Source organism: Sorex araneus, chromosome 1, assembly GCF_027595985.1.
Source record: "Sorex araneus isolate mSorAra2 chromosome 1, mSorAra2.pri, whole genome shotgun sequence".
In the NCBI taxonomy this organism is placed as follows: Eukaryota; Metazoa; Chordata; class Mammalia; order Eulipotyphla; family Soricidae; genus Sorex; species Sorex araneus.
In genome coordinates this window covers 34,919,059-34,946,098 of record NC_073302.1, presented here as the reverse complement: position 1 = coordinate 34,946,098, position 27,040 = coordinate 34,919,059, and the positions used below count along the sequence as shown (strand labels likewise).

Below are 27,040 nucleotides of genomic sequence, written 5' to 3'. Positions count from 1 at the left end.
GTGCTCAGTGGGAGACTGGTCCCAGAACTGGGTCATATAGATGACAAGGTTGGGGAGCTGGCCCACAGGACTGGAGCACATTCTTGCAGGTAGAGTAAGGTCTGAACCTGAACACCACTTGGTGCCTTAAATGCCCCTGGGCCCAAACGGCACCAGGCACCGAACCTGCAGACCTGCACCTCCACACACATCCCGGGCACTGCTTGGGAGATGATGCCACAAACAGATGAATTTAAGCAGATTGTAATCTAGAAGGCGAAGCTGTTTTTTTTTTTAAATTTTTTAAATTTTATTGAATCACCATGAGATAGTTACAAGCTTTCATGTTTGGGTTACAATCTCACAGTGATCAAACACCCATCCCTCCACCAGTGCACATTCCCCACCACCAATATCCCCAGTAAACCCCCCTTTCCCACCCTCCCCAGCCTCCATGGCAGACAATATTCCCCATACTCTCTCTCTACTTTTGGGCATTATTGCTTGCAACACAGACACTGAGAGGTTGTCATGTTTGGTCCATTATCTACTTTCGGCATGCATCTCCCATCCCAACTGGTTCCTCCAGCCATCATTTTCTTAGTGATCCCTTCTCTATTCCATCTGCCTTCTCCCCTCTGCTCATGAAGCAGTCTTCCAGCTATGGGGCAATCCCCCTGGCCCTTATATCTACTGTCCTTGGGTCAGCCTCATGTGATGTTATTTTATACTCAACAAATGAGTGCAGTCCCTCTATGTCTCTCCCTTTCTTTCTGACTCATTTCACTTAGCATGATGCTCTCCATGTTTATCCATTTATAAGCAAATTTCATCACTTCATCTCTCCTAACAGCTGCATAGTATTCCATTGTGTAGATGTATCAAAGTTTCTTTAACCCAAAGCTGTTTTTTTTTAACATATGTGTTTGGTGGCAGGTGTCAAAGGAGAAAAAGGATCCTGGGGTCTTCCCGGCTCTAAAGGAGAAAAAGGCGAACAGGGGGCCCAAGGACCACCAGGTATTCCAACTCTAATTGGGGGGCATTGTGTATGAGTTTTCTTTTTTTCCTGAGACATCTGGGCCAGGAACTAAGACCAAGAACGTGGCCACCTTGGCTTGTAGATCCAGATCTAGTCCCGGGCACTGAGCGTCCCAGATGGATCACTGTCAAAAGACACCAGAGATCCCCATTGTTCATGGTACAGAGAGGGGATGTGCCCAAGAACTCACACTGTTGGGCCTACGTGGAGCCCAGAGCAGAGATGGTTCTGCCCCCAAGCCCAGAGGTCACTCTGTTGGCCAACTCGACATGGAGCCAGTTGTCCTGAGCAAGCATCATGGAAGCCAGTGGGAGACTTTGCTTCTCAATGTCTGAGACTATGATTGTGAATTTCATGAAGCTTTATTTCTCCAGGGCCTCCCATTGATCCGGTTTATCTGAGTCACCTCATCAACAGCTTGAAGGTACACGTTTCCCTTCAGGATTGACCGAGTGTTTGCAAGTTTTCGGGGTGCCTTTGTCCTCCTCTCATTGAACGTTCTCTGCTTCTAGGGGGAGAATGGAGACAGAGGCATCCGAGGAGAGAAAGGGGATTCTCACAGCGACCTCTTTATGTCTGGGCCTCCAGGCTTGCCGGGATATCCGGGCTCGGCTGTGAGTACTGAGCCTCCTCCCTGTCACATTCCTCCTTGAGTCACACAGCTTTCCTGGAAGCCCCTGGTAGGAGAAGGCAGTTGGAGCGAGTCCTGGTCTCTGTAGCCGGTGCTGGCATCAGGGCCTAAGCACCTGATGGCTTTCCTTGGCCGTGTTCACTGATGCGGCACGTGACCCAGAGGAAGGAATGGCAGCTTCCAGCTCACTGACCATTCTACCATATTATATTGTGTCCTTGATGAGATCTTGTTCACTCAACACAGAGTCCGTCACCGTAGGAGCAGTGAAGGCGGAGAGGGAGGTGAGGGAGATGTTTTTAAAGGGGCAATTGGATGCTTCTGAAATTTTGCCAGAAAAGATGCCCTTAGACAGGCCTGGTCTTCTTCAGATGAGAAGTTTCTCCAGGCCACAAAAGAGAAAGTAGAGTTCGACCTCCAATAAGAGGATGGCCAGATTGTTGGCTCTCACAGGCCAGCCAGGAACACGCTCTGCTCCCAGAGCTCACCCCAGGCCTATTCAGCTCCCCAAAACCAGGAGTGTAGTTTTCTACTCCTTGCTCTGTGGGTCTTTTGCAGTGAGGCTCTGGGCAAACTCCTTCCTCTCTAGGCCTCAGTTTCCTCATCTATGTTTGATGAAAAGACTGAGCGCTTCTGACTCAGGGCCCAGGGACTCTGCCCAGTGCCCTTCACCACATGTCAGCCTGCTGACCCCTAACCACTGTGCCTCCCTGAGAGTGTCTGGGACCCGGATGTGAGGACAGCTGGGATTGCCTAACTTCTCTGACTGTCCCCATCAGGAGAAGGGATGGGACCTGCAGTGACTGATGGCTCTCTCTCTCTCTCTCTTCTCTCTCTCTCTCTCTCTCTCTCTCTCTCTCTCTCTCTCTCTCTCTCTCTCTCTCTCTCCTGTCACTATGTGCTTGTCTTGACAGGGCCAGAAAGGGGAGACCATCATTGGGCCCCAAGGACCCCCAGGGGCTCCAGGCCTACCTGGGCCACCTGGCTTTGGAAGACCTGGTGTCCCTGGACCCCCGGGACCCCCAGGACCACCAGGTCCTCCAGCCATCCTGGGAGCAGGTGAGTCCTATGGTTAGCACTCTTGCCACCATACCAGCTTCTGTGCTCATGGACACTGGGTTCAGTGGTGTGTCAGAGCTGCGTGTCTGAGGACACTGTTTCCTGTCTGCCTCAAAGCTAGATCTGATGCACAGCTTGTACAGTCCCCCTGTTTGAACGGTACCATTCAGTTTTGGCTTTGTTTTTAAATATATCTCAAGGTTTTATAGCCCTCACCATGGCTCTGATTCCAGAACATTCCTGTTACCTCCCAAAGAAACCTGGTACTACTCGACAGTCACTTGCCATCCCCAGTCTCTAATCATTCACCGTCTGTCTCTGTGGATTTTCCTTTTCTGAGGCTTCCGTACAGCAGGAGTCACACAGCATGGCCTCTTGACTCTGGCTCCGCTCGTTAGCGTGTTTGGAAGCTATTGTGGCTTCTGTCATCTCACCCTTCCTTTTTTTTTTTTTATGACTGACTGTTGTAAGGGGGTCGCACGTTTCATCCTTCAGTCAGCAGCTGGTAGATGTTTGGGTTGCTGCCATTGGGGGCTACTGTGAATATTTCTGTGCTAACATTCCAGTTTGAATTTTTATGAGAACCCGTATTTTCCATTCTCAAGAGGAATTGCTGGGTCATACGAAGAATTACTCCAGATGTTACTTTGAGGGGGGGAACCCCTGACTCTTTTCCAGAGTGTTCACAACATTTGGCTCTAGCAGTGAAGAAAGTTCACGTTTCTCCTTGTCTTCAGCAGTATTTACTATTTTATCTTTTTCGTCCTAACTCTGCACCTCGGGCCTGTGAAGGGCTGTCTCATAGTAGCTTTGGGTTTCCCTACAGGTTAATAATACTAAAGAGCTTTCCGTGGGGGCGAGGGGTGGGGTGGAAGCTTCTTGGCTGCTTTATCGGCCTGAGGAACTCAAGGGCCAGTGTGAACTCTAGCTCTCTGTGAGAAAAATCTCTTCACCGTTTGGTTCCACAATTCCTCAAATGAAAAAGAGTGACAGGAAAGAAAAATCCCTTTCTGTTGAACATTTACCAAGTGTCAGTACACTCCTAGTATCTTTTTTACTACCTTATTTTATTACAGTCTTCTGTAGTCCTTTCGAGGAAATGATTCACTCGCTCGTTTACAGTTGAGACAGGTATAACCCAGAGACATGTAGGAACTTCTCCAAGGTCACAGAGCTAATAAATGGTACTTACAGAATCAAGGCCCAATCCATAGTTCCAAGGCCTCTGCATTTTCCCTTGAGCCCACACTAGAAAGTAAGAGTAATAGCAATAACAGTCGGTATGTGAGACTTTTGCTTCTCTAAAGAAGGCTTCTCTCTCATTCTCTCTCTTTCCTCTCTCTCTTTCTGCCCCCCTTCCTCACATTTTTTCCTAAAATTTAAAAAATAAAATGACTTTGCTTTATACACACACACACAAAGCCAGTATTTCTTCTATAATACACTTTGTTTCCCTTTGGAGTGTGAGTATTTGGGCCACAGAGCTTACTCCTGATTCTCTGCTCAGGAATCACTCATGGGGCTCAGGGTCCCAGGGATTGAACCTGGGTCGGCTGTGTAAAAGGGAAGCTTCTTCCTCTCTGTGCTAGCTCTCTACCACTACTAAAATCATTATTACCAGAAAGAATGAACCTTAGTCAGGCCAGTGGGAGAGCACCTGGGAAGAGCTGATGTCAGGGCATTGGGGAGAACCTTCAAGAGTAGTTAGCATTGGGACTGGGACTGTAACTTTGCCTTCATCTTGGCTCTTAGGGTGGTGAATGACAAAAATAAAACTCAAGCTAGCACATGCTGAAGGCAAATGAGTTATCTGTGAAGGTGGAAGTGAGCCATCAGTTTGCAAGAGAGGCTGACATCTATATGGACCTCGGGGCCATTCTGACACAGGGACTCACCCTGGTGTGGCTTCCCTGTGCATCTCTGCCAGCTCCTCTCTGTTCTTTAGCTTCAGGCATCTGGTGCTTCTTCACCACACATCTCACCGTTCACATGCTGTAGGACGGAGAAGGATGGGAAGGGCAGCAGCTGATGACGTAAAGCCTCCTCCATCAGCCGGAAATCTCGGCCTTCTAAGTTTGAGCTGACAGAGTCCTGGGATGGCGAAAGGCCAGAGGGCACTTTGATTTGGCCTGTTTTGGGCCCACCTGGGCCACTCATCTGTAGGAAGTTGGATTACATGAGAACATGGTAGCTCCATCTGGAGCCAAATGCCTGTCAAAGTGAAGAGGTTGAGTCCAAGAGAAGATAACAATACTCGTACTGCAAAAGAATGGAGGTGCTGAGTGAGGTGTTCAACTAACTTTGAGGAAGAAACAGGATTTGGAGAAAGTAGGAGGAGACGATGCATGGGGAGACTGTAGGTTGCAGAGTCTGTTGTCCAAAAGAGCCTGACCCTAGGGTCCCATCATGTCTTGCTCCAATGGATTAACACTGCCCTTCACATAATGTATGGCAATTAAGTTTACAAGATGCTCTCTTGCCCGTTATCCCATCTGATCTTCATGATAGCCCGGGGAGGGTGATGAGACCAATATTACTATAAAACTCATTTCATGGATGAAGACACTAAAGCTCAGAGAGGTAAAGTGTCTCACTGAAGGTCACACGCATTAGGAAGAGGATGATAGGGGTCCACATGAAGTCTGCATTTACTGACATTAGGATCTGTTATGGACTTTTTTTTTTTTTTTGGCTTTTTGGGTCACGCCTGCCAATGCTCAAGAATTACTCCTAGCAGTGCTCAGGGGATCATATGGGATGCTGGGGGTAGAACCCAGATTAGCTGTATGCCAGGCAAACACCCTACCTGTTGTACTATCACTCCAGCCCCTGGTATGGATTTTCACATCTCATGTTGGAGCTTACTTGTCACGGCCCCCAAAAGTCTCATAAGTCATTTTACTGGGATTCCCGAAAACATCCTAACCTCTGCTCAAAGTTTTGCTGATTTGGTGAGGAGGGATTGCAGCACTTTAGAGAGGGAGAGGAAAGCAAAAGATTAGGTGCCATAATCCTCCTTTATGTTCACCTAAAGTGGCAGCTTTTCACTTGGAGGACCATGAACTCCTAGAGAATTCAAGGGATCTGCCATCCTGCTAATGTTTTATGTAGAAATTTTCAGGGACAATTTTTCTAGCAAAGAGAGTTTTGCTAAAGCCTTATTTTGCTTGCTTTCTTTCTTGGGTATGGAGTGTGGGGTTGGTATCTGATCATTATTTAAAATTTTTTTTGAGGTAACACTAGTTTACATGACTATAGATCATAATGTTTCTATGTTTTAGAGGCATTGTGTTAACTTCCACACCCATCAGCAAATTGGCAATATTTCCCCACCACAGTCCACTGGACTCTAGCCCACCCCCTATCTCCCCCTGATAACTTCAGTTCTGTTGTCAGAGTGTAAGGGTTTGTTTTCTTTCGACCCTTGCTTGGCTTCTTTCTTTCTTTCTTTCTTTCTTTCTTTCTTTCTTTCTTTCTTTCTTTCTTTCTTTCTTTCTTTCTTTCTTTCTTTCTTTCTTTCTTTCTTTCTTTCTTTCGTTGTTTTTTTTTTTTGGCCATACCCAGCAGTTCCCAGTGTTTTCTCCTGGCTCCGTGCTCAGTGATCACTCCTGTTTGGCTTGGGGACCATGTGAGATGCCAGAAATCAAACCCACATTAACTGCATGCAAGGCAAATGCCTTACCCTTTGTACTGTCATTCTGCCCCATGTTTGGTGTCTTTTTATACCAGACATGAGTAAGATGAGTAAGATCATTTGATTGAGTGGTTTTTATTCTTTTCTTTCTAAATAGCTTAGCATGACTTCCTCTAGTTTCATTCATGTTCATGTTTTTTTTTTAAAAAAAAAGAAACAGCAATATTCTATCCTTCATTTTAGTCGAGTAGTATTCCATTATTTGTATGTGTGCCACAACTCTCATCCACTCATTTGTCATTGGGCATTTGTGTTGTTTCCGTATGTTGTCTTTTGTAATCAGTGCTGCAGTGAATATAGGTGTGCATACATCTTTTCAAATTTGTATTTGTCTGTGTGATTTCGATTCATACCTAGGAGTGGAAAGGCTGGATCAGAAAGCAGGTCTAGTTTCAATTTTTTGAGAATTCTCCAAACTGTTTTCCATAGAGGCAGGATCAAATTACATTCCAACACATAGTATATGATGGTTCCTTTTTCTCTACATACACTCCAGCACTTGTTATTTCTGGTTCTTTTTGTTCTGTAGGCCATTCTCATGAGGTGATATCTCATTGTCATTTAAATTTTTGCACCTTCCTAATAATAGATGATAATGAGCAAATTGTTTTCATGTGCCTATTGGCTATCTGTATGTCTTCTTTGGTGAAGTGTCAGTTCAGCTTTTCTCACTTTGATGAGGGTATAGGAGAGAGGGACGCTCCCAACCAGTGCTCAGGAGGCTGAGAGATTCTTGGTCAGTGAGGTCAGTAATCAGTATGACATCACTAGGATAAAATTATGATCTTTGAGGAGCCAATGACATCAAAATTATTATTTCTAGGAGCTTCTTGGTAGAAGCTTTAGGATTCTCTAAGTATAGTATCATGTCATCTGCAAATAGTGAAAGATTGATTTCTTCCTTTTCTATCTGGATGCCCTTAATATTTTTTCTTGCCTAACTGCTATGGCAAATACTTCCAGTACTATATTGAATAGAAGTGTTGAGAGTGGGCATCCTTGTCTTGAACCTTGAAGGATTACATAGCTTCAGGTAGTTTAGGTTTATTGGGTTACTCCCGTCACAGTGCTCCCATTCCTCTGTGTTTATTTGTAGCTTCTTTCTTAGTGTTCTGTTGACTTGTAAATAATGTCTTTCTCTTCTCCTTGAGTCCTTTGCATAGCTTATTCAGAGCAAGTCCTTTTTGTATGGACAAAGAAAGACATTTATTAATATGCCTTTGCAATTGGGATTTAATTGGCTTTGAATATTATTAATTCCCGAGCATCTGCTTTCTTGACTGTAGCCTTGGTTGCCCTCAGTTCCTAGCCCTCTAAAAGGCAGGGTCCCAACAGGGGATGAGACGGACCCAGGGCAAGCGGTAAGTTATGTGCTACCCTGGCATCGAGATGGGCCTGGCCAAAGTGCCTCATTCTTAACTATAAGTTAAGAGTCTGATCATGGACAAGTGCTGTAATGATCTTAAAGTAATGACGAGACTAGGACCCTGCTAGGGATAGGAAAGACTAATCTGGCCTGGGCACTGTAGTCTGAGATTGAGATGACCCCGGGAGAGCAATTCTAAAAGTTTAATGCATCTCTTGCTATGCCCATACAAAACGATTAATATTATGAATGCTCATATGTTTGTTGGACAAGGAGAGGAGAAACACAACCATGGAATTTCATCATTGATGGGTCCTGCTGAAAAAGTATCTGTCCTAGAGAATAGGTGTTCTGCTATTGTTATTGAACCTTTTGTGCCTACCATTCTATTTTCGTAAACAACACCTGTTTCTTGTTAATTGCACCGTGCTTCGAAAACAAACCCTAATAAGGAAATAGGATGTCCTGTCACGCCCACGAGGTGTAACTAGCCTATCAGCTGCAGACACTTGGGCGTAAACAAGCAGTGAGAGGTATATAAGGGGGGAAGCCACCTAGCTAGAGGCTCCTCCTCGTTGGTCCCTGGTTCCTCCTCCTCTTTTCTCCTCTTTCCCGTTTCCCCTCCTTCCCAATGCATGAGAAGGTTTCTGAATAAATCGCTGCAGGAAGAATCTCCAGGTTGCGTGTTTTTTACAGAACCTGATCTTAGAGGGAAGGCTTTCAGTCTTTTCCTATTGAGAATAATGCTTTCTGTGGGCTTGTGGTAGTTAGTTTTGACTATTTTAAGGAAAGTTCCTTCAATTCCCATTTTGGTGAGAGTTTTCATCATAAATGGTTTCTGGATTTGTCAAATGCGTTCTCTGCATCTATTGATATGATCATATCGTTTTTATCTTTTCTTTTATTGATATCATGGATTATGTTGATTGATATGCGAATGTTAAACCATCTTTCCATTCCCAGGATGAATCATGGTTGGTCATGGGGTATGATCTTTCTGATGAATCTTTGGATTCTATTTGCTAATATTTTGTTGAGGATCTTTGCATCAGTGTTCATCAGATATATTGGTCTGTAATTTTCTTTGTTTGTGGTAGTGTCTCTATCTGTTTTGGGCACTAGGGCAATATATGCCTCATAGAAACTCTTTGGGAGTGTTTCTGTTTCTCCAATGTCTTGGAAAAGTTTGAAAAGAACTGGGAATAGGTCTTCTTTACATGTTTGGAAGAACTCACTAATGAATCCATCTGGACCTGAGCTTTTATTTTTGGGAAGACTTTTAATTACTATTTCAATTTCCTTGATAGTGATAGGTCTATTCAGGTATTCCAAATCTTCTTGGTTCAACCTTGGGAGGTTATTGGAGTCCAGGAATTTATCCATTTCTTCTAGGTTCTCTTGTTTCATGATATACAGACTTTCAAATAATCTTTGTTGATCTCTTGAATATCTTTGGTTTCTGTTGTGATGTCCCCATTTTCATTTCTGATTCAGTTTATTAGGGTTCTCTCTTTGTGAGTCTTGCTAGTGGCTTATCAACCTTGTTTGTTCTTTCAAAGAACGAGCTCTTGGTTTCATTGATCTTTTGGATTATTTGGGGGGATAATTTCTTGTTAATTTCTACTCTAAGTTTTATTATTTTTTTCCTGCTTTCTTGTTTGGGTACCTTTTGTTGGTTATTTTCTAAGATCTTAAACTGTGAATAGAATAACTGTGAAGTCAAGTTATTTATGTGGGCCCTTTCTTCCTCCCTGAGAAAAGCTTGCAGAGGTACAAATTTTCTCTGTAACACTGCTTTAGCTGTGTCCCTCAAGTTCTGGTAGCTGTGTCTTCATTCTCATTTGTTTCTAGGAATCTTTTGATTTCTTCCTTGATTGCCTTTCTGACCCACTCATTGTTCAACAATGAGCTGTTTAATTTCCAGGTGTTTGATTTGATTCTCCATTTCTGTGTGTAATTAACTTCTATCTTCAGTGCATCATGATCTGAAAAGATAGTTGATACAATGTCCATCTTTTTTATTCTATTGAGATTTGCTTTGTGTCCCAGCATGTGGTCTATCTTGGAAATGGTCCATGTGCACTAGAAAAGAATGTGTATTCAGTTTTGGGGGGATGAAAAAGCTAATATATCTATTAGCCCTCTCTCTTCTATTTCTTCTTTCAAAACCAGTACTTCCTTGCTGAGTTTTAGTCTTGTTGATCTATCAAGAGATGATAAGACAGTGTTGAAGTCTCCTACTACTATTGTGTTGCTACTAGTTTCCTTCTTGAAGTCTTTTAGAAGTTGTTTTAAGTATTTTGGTGGCCTCTCATTGGATGTGTATATGTTGAGGAGTGTGATTTCTTCCTGATGTACACATACCTCGATTATTTTACAAAATGGCCTTCACTGTCCCTTCTAATATTTTTCAGTCTGAAATTTATGTTGCTGGATACTAGTATGGCCAGGACCCCAGCATTTTTGAGGGAGCTGTTTGCTTGAAGGATTGTTTTCTATTCTTGACTTTGAGTCTGTTTTGCTCTGACTGTTCAAATGTATTTCTTCTAGGCAGCAGAATGTTGGGTTCAGTTTTTTTTTCATCTATTTTGCCACTCTGTGTGTCTTAATTTGTGCATTCAGTCCATTGCCATTGAGAGAGATTATTGTCATGGGGTTTGTGTCATCTTTTTGTAGAGGTTTATTGTGTTTGTAGGGGTTTGTCTTTTCTTACAGTAGCCCCTTCAGTCCTTCTTCTAAGGTTGATTTTGAGTCTATGAAGTTCCTGAGCTGTTGTTTATCCATGAAGTAGTGTATTGTTCCTTTGAGTTTGAGTGAGAGTTTAGCCAGATAAAGTGTTCTTGGTGAGGCGTTCATTTCATTGAGTTTTCTCACTATATCCCACCACTGTCTTCGAGCTCGAACAGTTTTCTCTGAAAAATCTGCTATAAATCGAAGGGATGCTTTTTTGTATGTGATTTCCTTCTTTGATCTTGCTGCTTGCAGTATTGTGTCTCTATCTGTGGTATTCATCATTCTGATTATGATGTGTCTTGGAGTATTTTTATTAGGGTCTCTTTTAGCTGGTACCCTTCAGGCTTCTTGGAACTGGATATGTGTATTCTCCAGCTCCAGGAACTTCTCAGCAATTATATCTTTAACTACTGCGACTTCATTGGGGTTGCCTCCCTGTTCTTCTGGTACTCTAGAGATTCTTATGTTGTTCCTCTTGAATTCATCACCTAGGTCTCTTATTCATCTTAGCGCTGTTTTGAGTTTTTTTTTCCATTATATGTTGTTGCCTGTATGCTTTTTGCAACTCATCTTCAAGCTCACTGATTCTATCTTCGACTGTCATCATTCTACTGATGAGGGCACCCACTGAGTTTTCAATTTCATCTACTGAATCCTTTATTAGTGACACTCCTGTTTGTAGCTTTCATATTTCTGCTCTTATTTCTTCCTGTATTTTATTGGCTGTCCGTTCTACTGTTTCTCTCATAACCTCCTTTAATTTACTGGATGTCTGTTCCACTGTTTCTTTGAGTTCATTGAACATTTTCAACGTTTCATCTCTGAATTCTTTATCAGAGAGATTGTATTTGTATTTGTGGATATTCCGTGTTGCAGCTTTAGGGCTCTTTTCTTCATCCGCTCACCGTGTTGGGCATCTGTGCTGTTTCTTCATGTTGCTGTGGTAGTGTGGAGGTGGATCCCTCCAGTTCACTCTCAGTGACCCCCTCTCACTGCGAAGGAGGATTCTAGATGGGCTCCTTGGTCTTCTCTGTGACTTATGTGAGGCCTCTAGTGAAGCTTTAGGGAATGTGTTCTTTTGCAATAGACTTGTTCAGATTTTTGTGTTTACTGTTATTTTGGTGAGTTTGGGGAGTATTTTGATTGGAATAGGCTTTTGGATGATTGGCCTAATGTGTTTGGTATAGCCAGGCTATCCTCGTCAGAATTAAGTATTGGGGGTTGAGATGTGAGTCCAAAGGGCCGGGAAAGGGGAAAATAACTGTGGCTTCAGGAGTGGCGGCCACGCTGGAGGCCACGCCCCCTACCGCTGTGGGGGAGGAGCCGCTTTGGTGCCTGTGCCGGGCTAGCAGTTCACTTATGACCACTCCTAAAACTTGCAGGGTCCTCTTTGGCCTAGGTGCTCAGAGGGCACCTCGGCTGAGAAGGGGGTCTTCAGGTTCCCTGGGTCTGGTAGCTGGACATGCCCAATTTTTAATTTTTTTTTACTTTTCTTTTGTTTTGTTTTTTGGCCACACCTGGCAATGCTCAAGGGTTACTCCTGGCTGTGCTCTCAGGAATTACTCCTGGCAGTACTCAGAGGACCATGTGGGATGCAGGGGATCAAACCCAGGTCTGCCACATACAAGGCAATTGCCCTACCCACTGGACTGTCTTGCCCTGCTAATTTTTAATTTTTTCCACTTTATTTTTTCTTTCTTTCTTATTTTATTTCATTTATTTATTAACTTTTTTTATTGAATCACCGTGAAAAAAGTTACAAAGCTTTCAGTTTTAAGTCTCAGGCAAACCATGCTCAAACCCCCATCCCTTCACCAGTGCACATGTTCCACCACCAAAAATCCCAGTATACCTCTCATCCCACCCACCCCCAGCTCTGTGTCTAATGATCTTCACTTTAGTCTCTCTATACTTTGAATACATTCAATATTTCAACAGAAAACTCACTATTATTATTTGGAATTTTCCCCCAACAACCAAACCTGCTGAAAAGGCATCATTTGATAATTTGTTTTCCATTGCTGAGAATGAAGAGTATATGAGGTTTTGGATTTGTGGTATTTTAGTAATTAAGTCCAGAGAAATTTCTGCCAGAAATTGCGTCACTGCAAGCTCGTACCTCCAGTTACTGGGCTCTATAAGATGGCCACGCGGTCACCGCTGCCACCACCACTGTGGAAAGGAAAGGAAAGGAGAGAAAAACCTTTCCTCTCCCGGGGCGACATGGGGTCGCAGCCCAGTTCACAGTCTAGAGGCATTTATGTAAGAAGCCGCTGGGTGCTGAAAATAGTTAATAGGCCTCTAGGATCATGGTCTTTTAGGAGCAGAGGAGCTGTTCGTGTGCGGTTGCTTGGGGTCTCGGCTGAGTAGACGAGATGTTTATTTAAACATTGTGGTTTACATAGTTGTTCATGATGATTTGCTACAGAATTCACTATTCTAATACCAATCCCGCCACCAATGTCACCTTCTCTCCACCATTTTTTTCATTTTCCTCAAGCCTGCCTCCTTAGCAGGCCCACAATAATTTATTTTATATTGCTTGTTACCATTAAATGGCTAACGGAATGATCAAAAAAAATACTTCCGCAAAAGAAAATTTGTGAAAATTATTGTATCTCACCATGGAGACATTAAGTCCTTGTCTGAGAGTTTACTAAGCTTTTGTTGCTAGTGTAGCCTTCTGTGTTAATGTTTTTGTTTGTTGAGCTTAGTTGGCTTCTATGTTACATTCCCACTCAATCTGGTATGCTGTTAGTATTGTAGAGTTTAGAGATGTCACATTTGTGCTTTTGCAGCCGCAGTCTGCAGCTGCAGTCCCAAAAGGCTGTTCCTGGCTCTAAACTCAGGAGTGACCCCAGTGGTCCTCTGGGGACCATAATCCGTGCTGAGGTTAAATTGGGTGGGCTGCATGGGAGGAAATCATTTTACCTCCAGTACTATCTCTCTGGCCCCAGGCCTCTCCTCATTTTGTTGGAGAAAATGCAGTTTAGAAAGTCCAGAATAGGGGCTGGAGTGATAGCACAGCAGGTAGGGTGTTTGCCTTGCACGCGGCCGACCCGGGTTCAAATCCCAGCATCCCATATGGTCCCCTGAGCACCGCCAGGAGTAATTCCTGAGTGCAGAGCCAGGAGTAACCCCTGTGCATCGCCAGGTGTGACCCAAAAAGAAAAAAAAAAAAAAGAAAGTCCAGAATATTCAACTGAGCAGTGAGTGAGCTTACATGGAAGTGGAGGTGGGACATGGGTGTGGCTTCCAGGGCTTCTGGAAGTATGGGAGGTGGGGGGAGGTTGCCCGTTCCCACTCCAAGAAGGCTTGGAGATGTCAACCAAAAATCTTCGTGTACCTAAAATTTTTGGCATGTGTGAGTGCAGCTATTTGGGCTTTGGTGGGGCAAGAATTTATCCCTTCCTGCTCCCGAGATTGCCCCGGAGGTCTCAGCCAGGTCTGATATATCCAAGAAATTTTGCGGCTAGTTGATCTCTTTCAAGATTAAATTATGAGTCTCTGGAGCAGGGTGGGTAGATGAGTTTACAGGGCAGCAGCTCTGGGATGTGATTGAAGCTCTCAGGTTTGTTTTGTTTTGTTTTGTTTTGTTTTTGCTTTTTGGGTCGCACCTGGCGATACACAGGGATTACTCCTGGCTGTGCACTCAGGAACCACCCCTGGCGGTGCTCAGGGGACCATATGGGATGCTGGAATTCAAATCCGGGTCAGCCGCATGCAAGGCAAACGCCCTACCCGCTGTGCTATCACTCCAGCCCCTGAAGCTCTCAGTTTTTAATAGGGTTATTTGCTTCCTTGTTGTGCTTCATGACATCTTTATATATCTTGGCTATTAGTCCTTTGTCAAATTTATGATGTGCATATACTTTCTCTTCTTTGTACAGGTGTGTTTTTGTTTCAATGATGCTTTCTTTCTCTGTATAGAGATTTAGGTTGGTGAACCTTTATCTGATGTTCTGTTCTTGGTGTTGTGGTGGTGGTTATTGCGCTACAGAAACAGAATCGTGGCCTCGGTCAGGCTCGGCATGTCCTCTACAACTCAGTCACACCCCTGAGGCCTTCCTCTCATTTTTTTTTAATTTTCATTTTTTTTTTATAGAATCACAATGGAAAAAGTTACAAAGCTTTCAGGTTAAATTCTCAGTCACTCAATGATCAACCCCCCATCCCTTCACCAGTGCACATGTTCCACCACCAAGAACCCCAGTATACCCTCCACCCCCCCCACCTGTATGGCTAGTGATCTTCACTTTATTCTCTCCATACTTTGAATACATTCAATATTTCAACAGAGAACTCACTATTATTATTTGGAATTTTCCCCCAACAATTAAACCTGCTGAAAAGGCATCATTTGATAATTTGTTTTCCATTGCTGAGAATGAAGAATATATGAGCTTGTGCGGCACACGGTTTTGGATTTCTGATATTTTAGCTTATTTCACAGTCTAGATGAATTTCTATAAGAAGCCTCTGGGTGCCAAAATTGGTTAGTAGACCTCCAAGATCATAGTCTTTAATGAGCAGAGGAGACATTTTTGTGTGCGGCTGCTCCGGATCTCATCTGGGTGGGGACTGTGCCAGTAACACCCCCATCCCATGATCTCCTGCGCGCCACGTCACTGCAAACTCATACCTCTGAATAGTGGGATCTAGATGATGGCGGTCGCCACGTGAGTGCCTCTGGGGCTGCCGCCGCTGCTGCCTCCCCCATAGCAAGAAGGGGTTGAGAGAGAAAAACCTTTCCCCTCCCAGGGCGGCTTGGGGTTGTAGCTCAGTTCACAGTCTAGATGCATTTCTATAAGAAGCAGCTGGGTGCCAAAATTGGTTAGTAGACCTCCAAGATCATAGCCTTTAAGGAGCAGAGGAGCCGTTTTTGTGTGCGGCTGTTCCAGATTTCATCTGGGGAGAGAGTGTCTTCATCTCATTTTAAAGGACACCGTGACTCTTTTTTAAAAAATTTTATTGATTCACTGTGAGATATAGTTACAAGCTTTCATATCTGAGTTACAATCACACAATGATCAAACACCCATCCCTCCACCAGTGCACATTCCCCACCACCAATATCCCCAGTATACCCCCCCCTTTCCCACCCTCCCACTGCCTCCATGGCAGACAATAGCCCCCATATTCTCTCTCTACTTTTGGACATTATGGTTTGCAATGCAGAAACTGAGAGGTTATCATGTTTGGTCCTTTATCAACTTTCGGCACTCATCTCCCATCCTGATTGATTCCTTCAACCGTCATTTTCTTAGTGATCCCTTCTCTATTCCAGCTGTCCTCTCCCCGCCCACTCATGAGGCAGGCTTCCAAGTATGGGGCAATCTTTGTGATCCTTCTATCTACTGTCCTTGGATGTCAGTCTTGTGTTATGTTATTTTATACTCCACAAATGAGTGCAGTCCTTCTATATCTGTCCCTCTTTTTCTGATTCATTTCATATAGATTCTTCGAGAAAATAAACAAGATTGATAAGCCTCTAGCAAGACTCACAAAGAAAGGGAGAGAGAAAACCCTAATAGACACTGTGACTTAAAAAACTAAAATCCTTGGAATGAAACTATACTGATGCAAATCCCATTCCTGGTTTGCATTTTCCTCAGTTCTCACCAAGCGGCCTGAAAAGAACTGCCTGCTTACATTTCACAGATGAGGAAGCAGGGATTCTGAGAACTTCTGTTTCTCCAAGATCACAAGAGCTGGGAATTGACGTTCAAAAGCCCGAGTCTCCATCTCCTGGCCTCATGGGCTCTTGTCTCAGCACCACCTCAAATTCTCTCTACTGCCTCGCATCTCCTCTTCTTTCCATGCCTCTCTTCTGTCCTTCTGCTTCTCTCATGAGTGAAGTAAGGCTGGGAAACAAGTGATAGAGAATCTGATTCAAACTGGCTTATCCACACAGCCAGATAGGCCTCCCCTGGAAAGTTCCCTGGCATGGCTTAATTCATGGCTGCAACCGAGGCTCTCATTTTTACCCCCAATGAGTCCCTATGGGTGCATCATATCCTGGGTCTAGAGCTACAGAGATGCATCAGCCAAGACTCACTGCTGTGCTGGGTTGTGAGCAGGGGTTTGCATGCTCTCCTTCCTTTCCTAAGTGACCAGCCGACCCCCAAGGCCTCTGTCAGAGCTTCTCTTCTCTTTTATATCTTAGCTGTGGCCCTGCCTGGACCGCCTGGCCCTCCTGGACAGCCGGGGCTACCTGGATCCCGAAACCTGGTGAGTCTGGCCCGTGATATGTATCCTTCCTTTTGAACCAGGAGGGCTGCCAGCCCTTTCAGGTTGGAATTAAGATCTCCAGAACACTGGGGTTGGTTTAAGTCCAAAGAAAGGAGTGGGTTCTTAAGTAATATAAACCACACAATTATGTATGACTTGAGTTCTAGTCCCCCTTCCCCTTAACTGATAATTTTATAAGAACCAATCGTATCACAGATATCAGAGCCAGTAAGAACCAAGCATAGGACATCAGAAAACATAAGCATGAAAATTAAAGATCTCAGCAGCTTCTGCGCTGGTCAGGTTTAGCACGAGGGACTCAGCTGGCTCCACTCTGCCCAAGGAGCTTGGGGCTACTCTCAGTACATTCCAGATCATTGGAGCACAGGGCACAGCACTCCACAGGACAATGGGTAAATCCAGCACAAGAATGTCAGGATTCCTAGGAATGTGCTTTGGTCTTTGTGAATTTTAGTGTGTGACTATGTGGGGGCCAGAGGGAAGGCCCGGTGAGTGGAGTGGAGGATTTGGTGGCCAAATTAAAAGACCTGTCTAGAAGATGATGGGATTTACAACCTTGGGGGAGGGGCCTGGCTGAAGCCATTCTAATGCATAAAGTCATTTCTTCTAAGGCCAGGAGGAAAATTAATTTTTTAAATAAACTTTCTCAGATGAAATAAAAAAAAAAAAGAAGCCTCCCTCCGGCTGATACTTCTTTGAGAGATGATGTTTTTTTGATAGAGTTTTTTTTTTTTTTTGCAGCTTTTATATCTGTTCCCGGGTCTGCCAATATAGCTGTCTAATTTTTGGCAGTGCCTTAGATAGAGAGCTGACACACCTCCATGTCTACCATGTGCTTGCTATTGTAACGACTCTGCTAGGCAAAAATAAATAAATTAAGAGGTACAAGACCCACGCAGAGCTGCTCACTTGCTTCCATTCATTGCTGCTCATGTAAACAAACACGGCCACCTTCCAGGAACAGTGTGGGAGCCCCGGAAAGATGTAAATGACAGAACCTCCCACTCATTTTGCCAATTCTCAAACCCAAGACATAATTCTGTTCACAGTTTCTGACTGCCTTTGATCCCACGGAAGATTATCTTCCTTGCTTTCATCTATGCGTTGCCATTTAGAGTCTTGTTCACTGTAACTCAGAGCTGTGTTCCACCTCTGAGGAACCGTGGATCAGTGTGGTTCTGAATGCCAGTGGATAGTGGCACACTCGGTCCTTTGGTGGAGAAGGAGGGCACTCCTATTCGATGCTGCAGAGAGGCAGCTTCAGGGCGCCCTCACCCTAACACAGTATGTGGATCTCTACCATGTGGCAGGTCACAGCCTTCAGCTCCATGGACCACATGCTGCAGAACGCACATTTGGTGATAGAAGGGACCTTCATCTACTTGAAGGACAGCACAGAGTTTTTCATTCGAGTCCGGGATGGCTGGAAAAAATTACAGGTAATTTTGAAACTTCCCTTAACAAAATCCCAACCCCAGGAGCGATAGCCCAGCGAGTAGGGCATTTGTCTTGCACGTGGCCGACCTGGGTTCGATTCCCAGCATGCCATATGGGCCCCGAGCACCACCAGGAGTAATTCCTGAGTGCATGAGCCAGGAGTAACTTCTATGCATCGCCGGGTGTGACCCCAAAAGTAACAAAACAAAACAAAACAAAACGCCTTCCCCAACCTTTGAAAAACTATTGATCTACTCCTGCAAATGCCATTTTTCTGTTTTGGAAATAGGGGAACCATTCCTAGCGGGTGTTTCAATTTCAGTGTACTCTTTTCCTTAAAGCTGGGAGAGCTGATCCCCGTTCCCGCCGACAGCCTGCCACCCCCAGCACTCTCCAGCCACGTGAGTTGTTTCCTGGTCTTCCTTGCTCCTCCACTCAGCAGCATGAACTGAGTCCCTCTGAGTGTCTCCTCTGACCCCTCCAAACTGTGGATGCCCATCTGTGCCCGCTCTGGTGTCTAAAGGAAGCCCAGAGTTAGCACGTGCCGACAGAACAATCTCACCGCAGAGTGGAGGGAAACAGGACGGGCGGTTGCTCCCCTGTAGTAGCTAAACCCTCTAGGGGGCGGGTTTCTCCTCGTGTGGCCTCAGTTTACTCACCTGTGAAATCATTGCTTTGGCAAAGCCAGGCATGGGGAATATCCAGCCCATATGCCATATCATATAAGACCATTTCCTGTGGTCTGGCCTTGAACCATGATCGAAGACACACGGATGCTTCCTATCAGCTGCCTGCCTGTAGTGAGTGGCTCTCAAATGGGGTTGTAAAATCCAAATGGCCCTTGGCACACACACACAAAAGCTTCCTCATCCTGATCATAGGTCTAAGAAATCTATTGCTTTTAAGCACTCTAAGCATTCTTTGCCCACTAAACACATCAACCATTTACCTGGCCCCTGTTTTAGGCTTCCTTCTGAGCCAGGTGTGGTCACCTCCAGGTTGCAGATGAGGAAGCTGGAGTTCTGAAGAGGTGGCTGCCCTGTGCAGTGAAGTGGTTGATTGCTTGGTTCTGAGTGCATTCTAAAAGATGCAGCATAACCACACACACACACACACACACACACACACACACACACACATACACACACACACACATGAACGCACACATGCATGCGTGCACACACATGCGTGCATGCACACACATACACACATGTGTGCATGCACACACACATACACACACATGCATGCACGCACACACACACAACACACACACCCACCATCCTTCCTAGGGCACAGTTTATCATTTGAGTATGAGACTCTTCGCAGTGAGACGTGGCCCAGAGACCCAGGTGGACCCTGAGGGGCTGTGCTCTGTACTCTGTGTTTGGAGAACAGCTCGGATGCATATTCACCACTGCTTGTTCTCCTTTCCTCCCCAGCAGCCACATCACGTTCAGCCTCCACAGCTGCCTGTCTTAAGCGCCAATTACGTGAGGCCCTCGGTAAGTCCAAACGCCTTTACTGTGCTAATCCCGAACGTGTGTCTCCCGTGCACAGGGCCTCAGGCTCGGGGACCGTTCCCACAGCCTGGGCGGGAGCTTGTAGCCTCGAGCAGGGCAGCTTCGGCTTTTCCCCTGGTGACCTTTCTCATCGCCAGAGGAAGCATAGCCCAATCGAGCGCTGCCAGAAACGCCCACAGCTCAGGACACGGCGGATTTTGAATTGATTTCTGGCGGTGGCACGTTCAGAAACCTTTTTCTGTTGCCACATCTTTTGGAACCCCCCACATCTTGAGCCACAGCTTCAGAAGCAAGCAGCCCCCCATCTGCTGTGTGTTGTGTCTCTGTCACTGCGACAACACTGTCTCCAGGAGGCTACCACCTCACCCGGGCTGAGTTTAACAAGCCAGACAGTAGACAAAGGACAGAGGGAAAGAACACAACAAGGGCCTGAAAGACAGTACAGTGGGCAGGGAACTTGTCTTGTACAAAGCCGACCCCAATTCAATCCCCGGCACCTCATAGGGTCCCCCCTGAGCCCTGCCAGGAGTGAGCCCTGAGCACTGCCACATAAGGCCCGAAGATAAACTAAAAGTGGGGAATAATAGTAAAGTCTGCAGATGGGTCTCAGAGACCAACACAGGGCACTAAGGCCCCAGGAGAGGCCAGAGAAGTGGGCCTGTTTAGCGCTGCCCCAGCTCTGTGTGACTGGACAGCTGCAGTGGCCAAGGTTAGGCTTGTGGGTCACTTTCAAAGAACAAGGCCTGTGCCGGGCAGAATCCGTGTTTCTCCTAGGGCAGCCCCTCCCTGAGCTCTGCTGGTAGCTCACAGGCGGGCACAGGTATGCAGGAATCTCATGGCCATGACCCAGAAGGTCTTGGGTATAGAGGTCTGAAAGCTCACAATGGCCTGGGGCTGGAGAGAGACACTCAGCGAGGGTCCTCAACGGAGGGACAGGAAGGCAAAGCTCCCAAAGGAGATGCTGTCTGGAGAGAAGAGATGGGGGAGGGTTTCTCCTCATGTAGCCTCAGTTTACTCACAAGTGAAATCATTGCTTTGGCAAAAGCCAGGCCTGGGGATTATCCAGCCCACATGCCATATCGTATAAGACAATTTCCTATGGTCTGGCCTTAAAAAAACAGCTGGATGATGAACTATTGAGAAGGAAGCTGAGGGGCTGGAACGATAGCACAGTGGGTAGGGCGTTTGCCTTGCACGAGGCCAACCTGGGTTCGATTCCCGGCATCCCATATGGTCCCCTGAGCACTTCCAGAGGTAATTCCTGAGTGCAGAGCCAGGAGTAACCCCTGTGCATCACTGGGTGTGATGAGAGAGAGAGAGAGAGAGAGAGAGAGAGAGAGAGAGAAGGAAGCTAAGACTCCAGGGATGGACAAAGAGGCCAGAGAGAATGAAGAGGCCAACCAAGGCTGAAGCCAGCAGCCTCGGGGCTGCCCAGAAGACAATCGGAATCGTGAAGAGGAGCCCTGCTCTTGGAGAAAGGGGAGCTGGAGACATAGCACAGGGGTTAAGGCACTTGCAAGTGGTCGACTCCAGTCTGATCCCCACCTGCACACTGCCAGGAGTGATCCCTGAGCACAGAGCCAGGAGCAAACCCTGAGCACCACTCAGTATGACCTCACCCCAGCCCCCAAAACATAGAAAGTGAAGAAGAGCATTCCCAGAATGCCACCATGCTTTGGCTGAGGAGCCAGTGGGAAGTGAGGCGGAAAGAGGCTGGAGAGATTCACCCTTCACAAAGTTTCTCTGTGACAGGAAGATCAAGTAACTCCGAGATTAAAATGGGAGTTTTTCAGGAGCTACATCTACGCTAAAGGAATCTTTAAATAGCACTTTATAAATTCTAAAGTAATGCATATGCATCAGAGAAAATTTGGAGAGTGAATAAAAAGAACGGAGAAGAAAATAGTGCAGCCCATGATTTTACCCAGACGGCAATCTTCCACTTTTTTAACACTTTGTTGTGACATGATTACCTTCCCCAAAATGCCCTGTATTCACCATTTAGGAACAACCATCCACATTCCAGACTCTTCTCTCTGCTTCTCCTTCAGAATAGGAGGATTAGGAGTGCACGCGGTCACCCCACACCTCTCCCAGTTCCCTCCCCCCGCCCCCCCCCCTCCCGCAGAGGGCCAAGTCTCAGTGGCAGCTGCACGCTGGCCGGAGGTGGAGGGGCCACAGCCGCTGGGCCCTCTGGTGTTCTAGTGTCCACATACACAGGGCCTGGCCAGCCTGCATAGCTGGAGTCTGGCCCCTGGAGTGGGCGGTGAGGGCACCTCCCACCCTCTCCATCCTCAGGGCCAGGCTGGCAGGAGTACCCACTGCCACCACCAGGAATGTCTCAGCTTAGGCAGAGGAGGGGCTGCTGTGTGACGGGGGCCCCTTCTCAGCCCAGCCATGCTGGCAGAACTAGGGGTGAATTAAAAGAGATAAATTGGAGGGTGTAGCTGACTCCCGTCTGCTCTAGGATGGGAAGGAAAGGTGGTGAGATGGAGAAAACATCCTGAGAAGTGCCCCAAGGCCGGGGCCAGTCTCGGCACTTCAGCTTGCATGTGGCCCTCGGCTGCATTTGCCCCAAGCAGCACTTTTCATTTGGTTGGTTTGGGGGAAGGGGTGTCACACCTGCGACCCTCAGGGGTTACTGCACTGGTTCTACGCTGTTTGGGGCCACACAGCAGTGCTCAAGGAATCACTCCTGGCAAGGCAAACCCCTTACCCACTGTACAGCGCCCCCCCCCAAGCAGCATTTTGTTTGTGGGTGACTTTACTCCTCGGTGGTGCTGTAATGTAACGATGACCTCATATGCAGGATGAAGGTGCTACCCGCTTGCCTGCCCTCTGCCAGGGAGTCTGGGGGCTCCTAAGCAACCCCCGATAATGGAGCTTGCATCTAGCTCTAACAGCAACAACTTTTCTCTTGCTTGTTCCAGCTGCACCTGGTGGCTCTGAACTCCCCCTTCTCTGGGGACATTCGTGCGGACTTCCAGTGCTTCCAGCAGGCCAGGGCCACGGGTCTGCTGTCCACCTACAGGGCGTTCCTATCCACTCACCTGCAAGACCTCTCCACGATCGTGCGGAAAGCAGAGAGGTTCAGCCTTCCCATTGTGAATCTCAAGGTAAAAACAGGCAGTGCCCTGGTGTCCTGGAAGTCCTGGCCCCTATGGGGACTGGCGCCTTGGCCCTCATCAGAGATGTGAGGGTTCAAGGTATCGCCCGACCCAACTGACTGTGTGACTTGTAGGGTGGATGACCTCTCTGAGTCTTTGTTTCCTTATCTCAATGGTGACCCTTCCTGCTTACACAACTTAAGTCTTGAGGCAGAGAGAAGGAATAGTAGTAGCCTATTCACTTCCTTAGTTCTTTGGGGAGTTGAAAAAGCACTGTTCTTCTATTAATAGATGGTTTCAATAAAAGTGGGTTTTTTTTTCTCACTTTAAATTAAGCTCTCCCAATGGAGACTGAGAGAGAGAGAGAGAGAGAGAGAGAGAGAGAGAGAGAGAGAGAGAGAGAGAGAGAGAGAGAGAGAGAGCAAGCAGTTTGCTCCAAATTACCATACACTAAGTTTGGCATCCTTGACTCCTGCCTCTGGGGCTCTAGCTGGACCATGGACACCCTCTCAAGGGTACCCACTGAGGGGCCCAGTGGGCAGAGCAGTGGTTGTCCAAATCAGCATCCCTTTGTCACATACCAGCTTTGTAGTTCCAGCACATCTCAGCTGACAGGGCCTGGCCGGTGGTTCTCTTCCCCATTCACAGGGGGTTCCCTCCCTCAAGGAGAACCTGGAAAGCATTCTATTCTTCTAGGCAACAGAGGCAGCTCAGGTGCTATTCACACATCTACCCCAGGGGGATCGAGTCATAGTACAGCAGGTAGGGCACTTGCCTTACATGCAGCCAACTTGTTTGATCCCTGGCATCCTGTATCTGAGCACCACCAGGAGTAATTCCTGAGTGTGGAGCCAGGAGCAAGTCCTGAGCATTGCTGGGTGTGCTCCGAAAACAAACAATCTCTGCCCCCCTTAAAAAAAATTAACTAGATCTCAAAGGTACTTAGAGAGCTTTTGTTCCCTGGTACTCCATCACTTCAATGGGGTACCCTGAGGTTAGCAAGTTCTCTGTTGCCTCCAGCCCCAGATTTTTGTATCTTCTCTCCCAAGGTTCTGTTCCCTCACATTCACCCTCTCAAAATATTTGCACTCTTGGAGTGCAGTAGATAACAGGAGGAAACAGGGCTCATTCTAGAAAAGGAGTCAGAGATGCATCAGAGCCTAGAGCATGAAACTCAGGATCCAACACCACCACTACCGGAACGGGGAAAAGCACATTTCAGCCAGGGAGGAGACTTTATACACATAGATAAGGAAAGTGACCTCCAAAATAAAACCAAAGAACTCAGAGGTCCCGGGCTGGATTCTACAAACCAAACCACAAGCTGTGCCTGAGTTCCTTCCTTCTGTGGGCTCTGGGGTTGGGGATTGTGCTTCCACACCAGGGTGGGGGGGGGAGGAGGTACCTTTGCCTTGAAGTAGAAATAAAGAGCTCATTCATCTATAGGCTGACGGGATGACAATTGAAATGGCACATTTTGTTTCTCTAGGGCCAAGTCCTTTTTGACAACTGGGACTCCATTTTCACTGGCCACGGAGGTCAGTTCCACCCAAACAGTCCCATATACTCCTTTGATGGCCGAAATGTAATGACGGATCCTTCCTGGTGAGTAGGGCCAAGAACCCTCCAAGGAGATGCATAGGAGACTGTTTCAGGGGAATCTTCTAACTAGAGGAGTGTTTTGATCAGCTGTGCTTTAGGGTATGGTGAACAGAAAGCCTCCATGAGGCAGCCAGAACCTATGGAGAATTCCCTGGCCTCGAAGCCAGGACCCACCTGCCATGCCTGGCCGCCTCTTAAGGGGCCTGGCCGCCTCACCTGTCCACGGGCCATATAACCATAACTGTACCCGAGGATGCTGTAAGAAGTAAAGGAATGCCATGAGAACAGAGGCCAGGCAGGAGGCACTTAATACATGATAAATGTGACTTTTCCTTGGTAGAGAAACAGGATTGCCCAGGCCATTATCATTCTTGCCCTGGGGTGAGAATCAAGAGAGCTTCCTGCAGGGGCTGGAGAGATAGCACAGCGGGTAGGGCGTTTGCCTTGCACGCAGCCGACCCGGGTTCAAATCCCAGCATCCCATATGGTCCCCTGAGCACGGCCAGGGGTAATTCCTGAGTGCAGAGCCAGGAGTAACCCCTGTGCATCGCCAGGTGTGACCCAAAAAGCAAAAAAAAAAAAAAAAAAAAAAAAAGAGAGCTTCCTGCAGGAGGAGGCAGTTAATGTCGTCTTTTCAAACAAGAGAAGGAGCCCCTGGTCTGACCATTGGGAGAGGGGTCATTCCAAGTCAGAATGAGCCCCCAGGAACAGAGATTCAGAGTCATGTTAACAGAGTGTGTGGAAGGAGAACAGGGCCAGCAGGATATGGATGAAATCGAGCATTCAGAAGATCGACAGAGGTGGTTTGAGGTCAGAGTGTGGACTTGTAGGAGTTTGGCTCCATTCACTCGGCTGTCTTCAGTTTGACTCCCTGAGATGTGCCATGAGGAAGTACCTAAAAGTTCACATGGCGGGGCTAGAGCGATAGCACAGTGGGTAGAGCGTTTGCCTTGCACGCGGCCAACCCAGGTTCGATTCTCAGCATCCCATATGGTCCCCTGAGCACAGCCAGGAGTAATTCCTGAGTGCAGAGCCAGGAGTAACCCCTGTGTATCGCCAGGTATGGCCCAAAAGGCAAAAAAAAAAGGTTCACATGGCAAAATTATTATTATTATTATTATTATTTTAGGCCCCAAAAGGTGGTTTGGCACGGCTCCACCCCTCACGGCGTCCGTCTGGTGGATAACTACTGTGAAGCATGGCGGACCGCCCGCACGGAGAGCACAGGCTATGCCTCCCCCCTGAGCTCGGGGAAGATTCTGGAGCAGAACCCCTATAGCTGTGCGAGCAGGCTCATTGTTCTGTGCATTGAAAATAGTTTCCTGACTGATGCTCGGAAGTGATGACCTTCTGAGGCTTCTCACGAGTTTTCATTTTCCTTACGTGAAGAGTTGACACTGAAACTGAACCTGTCTAAACGTTGTAAATAGTACGGTCTTCAATCTGCTTCCATGGCAAACAACAACCGAAGAAAACATACCTCAGTCACACTCAGAACGGAAGACATGAGGACTCGGAGGCAAGATCAAATCTGATTCCCACATTGGTGCTAGATCCTGCAGGACACCCCATGCAGTGTGACCATGTCCCCCGCCCCCACCCCCCTGACATGGTTAGGAGGGAGTCGAAACAAAAAGCTGAGGCCCTGCCCACTGCATCCTTCAGTCCTTCCCCCTTTGAACACTACATTGAGTGTAAGACGTCCTTCATGTTTTCTTGCAAAGTCAGTGTTTAGAAACGTCGCACCTTTCTAACTTATGTACAGACCACATGCTTCTTTCTGGAATATTCCACTCATCGTTTGTGACCGCTGTTCCTCCAGAGAAACAGAACTGCTCAAATGATCCTCTTTGTATTTTTCTGATATTAACAACCCTTACTGATTTCCCCACTTAAAGTGTTATTGCCTTCATGCTTTAGGAGTTTTATATTTTTGCACAATCATATTTCAGAATGGCATCTCTTTATATAAGTCAACTTGCTGGAAAAGTTTAAATGCCAAATAATCTGACAGTAGAAAATAAATAGCACATAAAGACCAGCCTTTCCTTTGAAGGCTGCCCTTCCCACCCCGCCCTCACTGCACCCTTCCTTCCCTTTGGCAACCCTCAAACTAACCGCAACTGAATGAACAGGCTCACGAGGGTGGATTTTCTGAGAAACATCTCTCTCGGTGCCATAGACTTTGATCTTATTTACTGCGTGAATGAACATTAAAACATCTTTTCCAGGCGCCTCCTTGCCCTATTGTCTTGATTCTTCATTTCTGGTGTGGCTGTGGGCCTGGGATCTGTATATTTACACCCTGTCCTTGTCCCCTGTGTGTTGCATCTACAGCCCCTGGGAGATGATCAAAGAATAGGAAGATTTTCCCATCATGCCCCTCTGTTCCTGCCTTCTTCCCCTACTGGGGTGAGTGGGCAAAAAAAAAAAAAAAAAACCCACGGGAGAAACAGGCTGAGCTGTAGCTGTTGCTGCACATGACTTTGGGCAAGTCTGCCCTCTTCTTTGCAGGAGCTGGGTCTGAGACAAGCAGAATCTCTGCTCCCGGCTATTAAACATGAGATGAATTACATGCCCCATTGGCTTGTCCTCATCGCCCTACAAGGCTGGTATTTTTA

General features: G+C 46.5%; 1 protein-coding gene across 1 annotated transcript in view; it reads left to right on the top strand.

The window, feature by feature from the left end:
* Positions 1 to 26,608, top strand: part of COL15A1 (collagen type XV alpha 1 chain) — a 101,241-nt gene extending 74,633 nt beyond the window's left edge. Inside the window, exons 30-40 of the mRNA XM_055138831.1 lie at positions 916 to 996; positions 1,393 to 1,442; positions 1,531 to 1,632; positions 2,564 to 2,708; positions 16,668 to 16,732; positions 18,064 to 18,192; positions 18,532 to 18,591; positions 19,633 to 19,692; positions 22,641 to 22,826; positions 24,307 to 24,422; positions 25,549 to 26,608. Coding sequence (XP_054994806.1) covers positions 916 to 996; positions 1,393 to 1,442; positions 1,531 to 1,632; positions 2,564 to 2,708; positions 16,668 to 16,732; positions 18,064 to 18,192; positions 18,532 to 18,591; positions 19,633 to 19,692; positions 22,641 to 22,826; positions 24,307 to 24,422; positions 25,549 to 25,762 — 1,208 coding nt within the window. The 3' untranslated portion in view covers positions 25,763 to 26,608. The remainder of the gene's footprint in view (positions 1 to 915; positions 997 to 1,392; positions 1,443 to 1,530; positions 1,633 to 2,563; positions 2,709 to 16,667; positions 16,733 to 18,063; positions 18,193 to 18,531; positions 18,592 to 19,632; positions 19,693 to 22,640; positions 22,827 to 24,306; positions 24,423 to 25,548) is intronic.
* The last annotated feature ends 432 nt before the right edge of the window (positions 26,609 to 27,040 follow it).